General features: G+C 29.1%; 1 protein-coding gene across 1 annotated transcript; it reads right to left on the minus strand.

Moving 5' to 3' along the window:
- Nucleotides 1–4,816: 4,816 nt before the first annotated feature.
- LOC127136801 (protein FAR1-RELATED SEQUENCE 5) lies at nt 4,817–7,119 on the minus strand. The gene is made up of 2 exons (XM_051063323.1): nt 4,904–7,119; nt 4,817–4,820 (listed from the first exon to the last, which is right to left on the minus strand). The coding sequence occupies exons 1-2, from the start codon at nt 7,117–7,119 to the stop codon at nt 4,817–4,819; spliced, it is 2,220 nt and encodes a 739-aa protein (XP_050919280.1).
- Between the last annotated feature and the right edge of the window lie 1,907 nt (nt 7,120–9,026).

The following is a 9,026-nucleotide window of genomic DNA, read 5'->3' on the forward strand; positions in this document are numbered from 1 at the left end:
CTCAAAGTGGAATTCGAATACAACAAATCAACTCTTTGGGAATTAGCTCTCCATGGAATCTTCTAAGCAATATTGTATCCTCAAAATTCAGAATTAGATTCATGTAGCAGTGGAAGACTAATATAATAAAAGGGAAATTCGGGCCCTTATGGGATCCGACCTGAAAATTACAAAAACCGGCACAAACTAACTATTTTAATTAAGTCTGGGACTTTAACGAATTATTCGACCATTATTCATTCCGAATATACTTTTGACTTTAACATGAAACTTGTAGTTCTTTCTCTTAGCTTTCCAATGTATATTAGAACGCGCCAATCCGAGTCCTACAGCCCAAGTTATGATCTGAATAATAACAAGGTATCAAATAACTATTTATGCTGAAAATAAAGTACGAAAATAAAATAAAGCCAAAAATAAACTTAAATATAAAAACACACTAAAATATTAAAAATAATAGAATAAGTTATAGAAATGTCTAAGTATAATTATAGAAGAATGTGCATCAAAATGCACTGATCAAATTCCCGCACACTTGAAGTTTTGCACTCCGAGCAAAATTACAATTTCAAAACAAATTGAAAGAAAACAGAGCATGCACTTCCAAAAGTTTTCAAGATACAAGGTATAAGCATAATTCTAAGTCTAAGCTTCAATAATATGGTGTTAGTAAGCAACTTTTTATGACATTCAAAGCAGATAGAAAAATAGATTACCAAAAAGTACATCAACGGCAGTAAGATCCTCACAGGATATTATTCACTCAACTCTCAAGTGTTTAGATTAACTATTTACACTCAAAGCACAACATGAAAATTAGTACTACCATAAGTTTGAAAAGACTCTAACATCCACAGTTGAAATACATACACACAAAGATCAAAAGAACTTTTATTTGGTTGTAACGTGGCCAAGGTAAGGGTGAGATAAATCCTAAGGGGTACTAGGCTAAAATTCAAAGAGATAACACTTGAAAGAAATTGCGGGAGTTGAATTTACAAAATATTTCATTCACTTGAACAACTCTATAGCAATTGTTTTATCTTCTCTTTCCTCTTTTTATTCTTTTTTTTGTTGTTGAAGGAGTATGTATTGACATGTATTGAAATATTACAAACATAATGCCTTTTTTTTCCTTCCTCTTATCCTTCTATTTTTCTTCCTCTTATCCTTCTATTTTTTCATTCCTTTTTTTTCTTTTCTATTTTTTTTTCTTTTTCTGTCAACTTCTGAAATATTACAAACATAATTATTCAACCCCACACACTCCAAACAAGACTCTTTCAACCCTTTGAATAGGGTGATAACATTGTTTTTCACTTCTCGGCTTATAATGAGTTTTAAATTAAAAAAAAGATAATAGGCTCAAGGGGGTTTCAAAAAAGGGATGCAATTATTTTAGGGTTGGCTTTTTGGCTAACTGGCTAAAAAACAAAAGAAAATAAAATTGCCTTTAGTCTTATCTATCATACTAAAAATGCACAACAAATTTTTCACATCACACCACGAGACTTTAGTCAAGAGAACTAAGAAAAATACTCATAATTGTAACTCAAAAACCAAAGGAAAAACATGCAATTTTTTTAAGAAAGCAAACCAAAACCAGAACAGAGAAAAAACAAAGAAAACAAAACAAAAATAATGGTTCTCTCCCCCACACTTAAAACATACATTGTCCTCAATGAAAGAGCATAAATATAAAATAAGGGTGAGAGAAAGGAAAAAACACACCGAGGAGTCAATGCGAATAAGTGATTGCATAAGCAGCATTTCCCAAAGAGAGTTCTTTTACAGTCTCTTCTTCCAAAGTCGGGTTCTCATGTAGTAGTATTGGGTAGTGTCCATTGACCTTGAAATTTTGATTAGTGCATTCGCCTTCTATTCCAGGATCAAAGAAGAATCTTTGATAAGTAAAAATGTTGAATGGGCGTGTGAAAGTGATCTCCTTTTTCACAATATCAAGAATCAAAGGATTACGGGGCTGCCTCACTGCTTTTATTTCATCTATAAGTGAGATCCTATGCATACATATGGAATGGCTAATATCACGAGTGTCAGCCAAGGTCCATCCAATTCCCTTCTTATGTTTCTGCTTAAGTTGAAGTTTTGATGAATAATATGAATTCTTGGGAAGTGGTTTACGCTCTATAGAATGTGGTTGTTCAATGGATGGTATGTTTAGGGCAGCCAGAATGTCAAGAGCTTCAGCTACATAAATAAATTCATTTAAACTATCACCCTACAAGGCAACATCAATCTCAGCACAAACAGAACAAAAGTTAGTGTTAGTACAATCGCCACATGAGTAAATATTATCAAAACCAGATAAAGTTGGAAAATCAGTTGAAAACAAATCAGAATAAGCTTCATCAACAACTTCAGAAATCAACTCTATTTGAAAAACAAAATGATTTTCCTCGTCAATCTTCTTATTTTTCAGTACTCCTTGTGGGAAAGGGATTGGTGATACATACTTTTTTCAACTTCAACAACAATAGAAGGTTCAGGTTTATTTTCAGGTGTTACACTAACAATATTTTTTTTTCTGGGGTTGGTTCTGTAACTTTTTCGGATCTCAAGGAAATTGCACTCACATTAGAGCCTTTTAGATTAACTACTGTTTGGGCATGTAGTTGTTTGATCCTTGAGCTTGTTGCATGGCACTCATTGATGTCGCAAGTTGTCCAATTTGTGTTTGCAAAGTCTGAATACTATAATCTGTTTGCTGCTAAAATTGGAGACTGTTTACAACCATTTGCTTGACAAGTTCCTCTAGTGAAGGTTCAGAAGGTGAAAATGTGGTTACTTGTGGAGGTGAAGCAAAATTCTCTTATTTTATAAGGGAATACAAATTAACAAACATTTTTTTTTTGTTAATATTAATATCTATTGAGTTTTTGTTAAAAAACCATCTCATTAGTAAAAATTGATTTGATAATCTAAAAGACATAACTTAAATCATATATAATATATTCATAACATGATCATTAGTATTAGAGTTATTAATATGAATTTTTTTATTTAAACAAAAATATTTAAAAATATTTGTTGCTCTTTATAATATTTTTATTTTAAAATAACTTAAACTTTATAATATGAATAAGTTTTTTTTCAATAATATACTTTTATTCATTAAACCTCAATTCACCTAATTACTTCACTAATTATAATTCATAAAAATATTTTAATAAATAAAATTAGTTTTATTTAAATATTCATTTTTTAAAAACTACACACAATCTAAATAAAATATTTTTTATGAGAGAAGAGTAATCACCCATTATATATTGATTAAATATATCATATATTTTAATTAAGAAATTATAAATCATACTAATGTTAGAAATAGTATTTTGGAAGTAAATATTTAAAATAATAGAAAAATATAATATCATAACATTAAACATTAAAATTAAACCAAAAAAAACGAGGCATATAAAATAAAGTGTATATTGCACAGTAAATTAATTTGTGGTGCTTCTCATAAATAAAAATTGTGCATTTGAAACTAAGGTCAATTTTAATACAAAGCAGATATTACACTTAATAAAAGATATAAGGAATTAGGAAGTAATATGTCATCCTAAATGTATTTAATAGCTTTTTTAAAATAGGTTATTGTTTTGAATCGAAATAGTCAAAAACAAATCAAAATATAAGAACGATTGAGTTTTTTCAACAAACACAAGAAAATCTATTAGACTTTACGAGAGAGAGAGAATAAGGAAGAAGAAGAATCAAGATTATTTATAACTATTTTACTATTGAGATTAATTGGAATACACTGTCAGTGTAAAACCATTTTACACTATCATCCAATTAAAATTATCCATTTTGACATGTAAGCATGTAATTAATAATAAATATAATAATTATTATTAAATCATAATAATAACAATTTCTCCACGTTTCTCTCTTTCTCTTTCTTCTTTCATGTTTCTCTCACTCTCTTTCTCTTTCTTCTTCCACTTTTCTCTCACTCCCTTTATTTCTCATTTCAGTTACATCTATTATTCTTCCTCCACTTCATCCATCTATTCAAAATTGATATTTATACTTTTATAAATTTTATCTCACAATCTATATTTGCAAATCTCTACATACATGAGGTTAAACCCTAAACTAATAATATTTTCTACTTTTTTATAATTGTGTGACTTTCCAATTTTTTCTTGTTTTTTTCTTCTTTTAAGATTAAATTTAAATAGAATAATTTATGAACTTATACTATTTTTGAAACTTTAAAAAATTTAAAGCAATGGTAGCTTGAGTTTTAACAAATAATATGAGATTTGATTAAAAGAGAAAGATATAATAAATTGTCTCTATAGATTGAGCATGAAAAAGAAAATAAAAATTAACGATCTCTCTACATAAAAACATTCAATATTAGACAAAATTTGAAAAAAAATCAAAAGTTAAGAATAAATGGATAAGCACATAACTTTATAAAGAATGAGAAATGTTTCTCTAATCCCTCATAGACTCCAACATAAAAAAATCAACAAAAGACCATTAGATCTAAACACAAAAATCACAGTAGAGTAAAAAGTAAGTGCAAAATGCCAACAACTCAAATAAGGCTATGATGAAGTCTCCAAAGAGCATAGAAGCAACTTGTTGAATTTTCCTGTTCTAAAAGGCTTGATAAGGCATGACTTGAATAAAAACCTTCAATTATAATATGAAGACAATTAATTATTAAAATTAACACTAGTATAAATATAAGCAAAAGTAGTAACATTAGAAAAAACTATTACCTCTTAATCAACCAAGAATATAGAAGTTTCAAAATAGAGTTTGAAAATTGAATTTATCACCTAAAAATCATAAGTATGTTGTTAGTGAATAAAATTAACATGATAAAAAAATGAGAAGACATGTACATGTAATTTTAAGATACCTTGTTTGATTTAAATTTGGACATTTAGGCTTAGTATGACCCTTTTTCATGCAATAACTACAAGTAGAGGAACCTTTTCTAACCATCTCCAAACTACTTTTCATTCGCAAAGTCCGCGGACGTCCTTTAGTTGCTATAAGTGGAGGGTCATGCAAAGCTATGCTAACATCAGATACTTTTGGCATATCTTCCGATGTTGAATCAACAAACTTCTTATTTGACTCTTCAATATCCAATAAATCAAGTTTTGCAATCCCATTTTGCAAACTTTGAATAGCAATATCGTGATGTTTTTTGGATTGTGAACCTCTTTCTGATAGTTCGAGGGAATGAACCATAATACTATTAAACAATGAAGTGTCAGAAGCGTTGCTGCTTCCTTCTTGAAATCCTTCAATTGTCACTTCTTTTACCTTTTCTTTTTTAGCATTAATAGACCATCTATGTAAAACATACTGTGAATGGAGACAATAAACCTTTTTCTTTATGAATACACATAATACATGTCTACAAAGAATACCTGAATATTCAAACATGTGACAACTACAATTTGCTTCTTTTGAAGTGACATGAAAATTCACATAGTAGATAGGCTTCTCTTTGTAAATTTCACGAACTTTATACGTTGAGACTTCAATAGAAAACTTAACCTTTTCTGTGATAAATAATTGAGAACCAACCAACTCATCTTGAAATATTCTAAACATTTTTCTTGTATAAATTTTTGAAGTTTCTTCTTCCATGGGATATAAAGTTCGTAAAAGTGGCTTTGAATTTCTTGTTGTGAAAGTCTTCTCTCTTTCCTTGTTGTAACGTGCATCAAGAGCTTTTTCATATTGTGTCACAAATTGGCTTAATGAAGTACTTGAATTCAAAAAATCCTTAAAATATTTATTCATACTTTCACTCCTTTGAGTGGTAGACATTCCTGCACAAAAATTGTGACGTACATAAGCAGGAATCCATTTTTCTCGAATGGAGAATATATTGTTTAGCCATTGATTATCTTGTAATCCATATTTATCAATCATTGCTTCCCAATCAGAATCAAATTCTTCAACAGTGGTAGATTGGTGGATGCACTTGTAAAATTGATTTTTAAATTCACCATGTTCATGATAGACACGACTCAAGTATTCAGGAACTTTTTTCTTAATATGCCACATGCAATAATGATGATTAACCTTTGGAAATACCTTTGCAACTGCATTACTAATAGCAGCATCTTGATCTGTGATGATAGTTTTAGGAGAAATTCCATTCATTGCTTCTAACCAAGTACTTAGCAACCAAAAAAAACTCTCTATAGTTTCATCCCATAATAGAGCACAACCAAAAAGAATGGATTGTTGATGATGATTAACTCTTGTGAATGGAACAAAAGGCATTTTATATTTATTTGTCAAATACGTCGGATCAAAAGTAACAACATCACCAAAGTATTTATATGCCATTTTGGACCTTGAATCAACCCAAAAACAATTTGCTAATCTTCCTTCAGCGTCCATTTGAAAAGCATAGAAAAACCCAGGATTCTTCAATTGACAACTTTTAAAATATGATAACATCATTTGAGCATCTCCATTTTCTAACTTTTTTTGTCTCTTTTCAGTTAAGTAATTGATAACATCTTGTGGACTAAATCTAACATTATCAACACCACCACTTTCAGTACATAAGACAGATCTTATTTTACTAGGGCCTAAACCAGAATCATGCAACACATCAATAAGTTTTTTTTGCACATTAGTCTTCTTTCTATGTACTCGAAGAAACTGTGAACTTTTAGGAGAAAATAGTTCATGATTATGCTCCCTTACAAATCTTGAAACAATCCATATTTCTCCATTTTTCTTTAAATACAACATTGCCTTGCATCCTACCCTTGTTTCATCGTGTACGATAATACTATTACTTTCTTCTTTCACATATTTTTTTGCCCGAAATCCCTCCTTTGAACAGAGAAATTCTCGACCTATTATCATACCATTTGTTCTTGATTTAGTAACACGACCCATACGAAAACTAAAACCTGTATTCTTAGCATACCTTGTGTAGTAAATTCTCGTCTCTTCAATTGATGCAAACTCCATTCCTTCGTATGGCTCTAAGGGAGGCTCTGTTGGTAGTCTGCTATTGAGAGGATCAATACCAACAACACTTTCAAGCATGTCATCAGAGCTAACTATGGTTGAATCTTCATGTATATTTTGCATCTCGTAATCTGTTATAATAATACAAACAATATTTACACAACTGTTAAATATGATAACAAAAATAATATTGCACTAGTAAAGCTAGTAAAATTGAATACAATACTTATATCTTTCTCTTTTAATCAAATCTCATATTATTTGTTAAAACTCAAGCTACCATTGCTTTAAATTTTATAAAGTTTCAACAATCGGTAGAAGTTCATAAATTATTCTACTTAAATTTAATATTAAAAGAAAAAAAAACAAGAAAAAATTGGAAAGTCACACAATCATAAAAAAGAAGAAAATATTATTAGTTTAGGGTTTAACCTCATGTATGTAGAGATTTGCAAATATAGTTTGTGAGATAAATTTTGTGAAAGTATAAAGATCAATTTTGAATAGATGGATGGAGTGGGGGAAGAATAATAGAAGTAACTGAAATGAGAAATAAAGAGAGTGAGAGAAAAGTGGAAGAAGAAAGAGAAAGAGAGTGAGAGAAACGTGAAAGAAGAAAGAAAAAGAGAGAAACGTGGAGAAATTGTTATTATTATGATTTAATAATAATTATTATATATATTTTTAATTACATGCTTACATGTCAAAATGGATAATTTTAATTGGATGATAGTGTAAAATGGTTTTACACTGACAGTGTATTCCAATTAATCTCTTTACTATTTACTTTTTTTATTAGGATTCAAAGATTACAAGTGAATATCAACAACCAAAAATTCTCTCTCAACAACCTAAGAGAAAAATATCTATTTATAGACGACTAAGCTAACTTAACCAATAAGACAATCAAACTGACCCAATTCGATATGTTAGAACAAACTTCGAATACAACATGCACACCGTTGAGATCTGTATTCTTGAGCAGACTTCGACTACAAACATGCACAATTTTGTCGAACTATAAAGCTATCCTTGTAAAGACTAGAGTTCGATCCAAAATTACCATAATTCTCCACCGTGGAACAAAATCTAGAGCGTCATCATGTAACTTTATCAACAACGTACAGTGAAAAAACTTGCAACTTGACAATGTCTCGGTGATCATATTAGCATAATTATCTTCAGTCGAAATCTTCAGCACTTGGACTTCTCCACTCTCGATTATCACTCTGACAAAATGCTGCCTCAGATCGATGTGCTTGGTTTGTGTATTGATGGGTTGAAGTACCCCCTCCTTATGCTTCTCTTTCAAAGCACTTTTGCTTATAAAAAAAGTTACAAACTTACAGGATTATATATAATCTTGCTGCAAGTAGCTTAAATAACTCACCCGACATATATGATGGTAATACAATATTTTTAGAATTGAATCTGAATTTTTCAATATATAACATGTTATCTATAATTTAATGTTAAGTGACTGAATATAGAAGTTTGACATTTGATTAATATCATAATGTAATTTGTGAGTTGTTTGTATAAAATATATTGTAAGTAACATATTAATTTTTTCCGGTTGAATATAAAATTATGTTACTATGACTGATCTTAACTAACATTAATAAATATGTATGACAAGATCAAATATGAATAAGGAATCTCATAGGGTGAAAATGTGAGTGTTGATATGGGAATTAGGAATTAACATCATTCTAATTGTATTTATTAGCTTTTCTAAAATAGGTTAATAAAATTAAGAATTGATATATGCTCATTAATTGTAATGGTTAGTTGTAATTGATATAAGTTAATTTCTGAAGTCCGGATGAACAATTGAAATATTAGTTATTAAGTCATATTAACTTGTGTATTCGGATCATATTAGAAATCGACAAATATAAAGTTTGTGTTGAAAAAGAAAATAAAAAATAAATTTTTAATTATTAATAAAATTTATTATAAAAAAATTCTATTTGATATTCAATTTCATAAATCTAACAAATATGTAAAAAAATCATAAGCGTTCAAAT

The sequence above is a fragment of the Lathyrus oleraceus genome, chromosome 4, assembly GCF_024323335.1.
Source record: "Lathyrus oleraceus cultivar Zhongwan6 chromosome 4, CAAS_Psat_ZW6_1.0, whole genome shotgun sequence".
Taxonomy (NCBI): domain Eukaryota; kingdom Viridiplantae; phylum Streptophyta; class Magnoliopsida; order Fabales; family Fabaceae; genus Lathyrus; species Lathyrus oleraceus.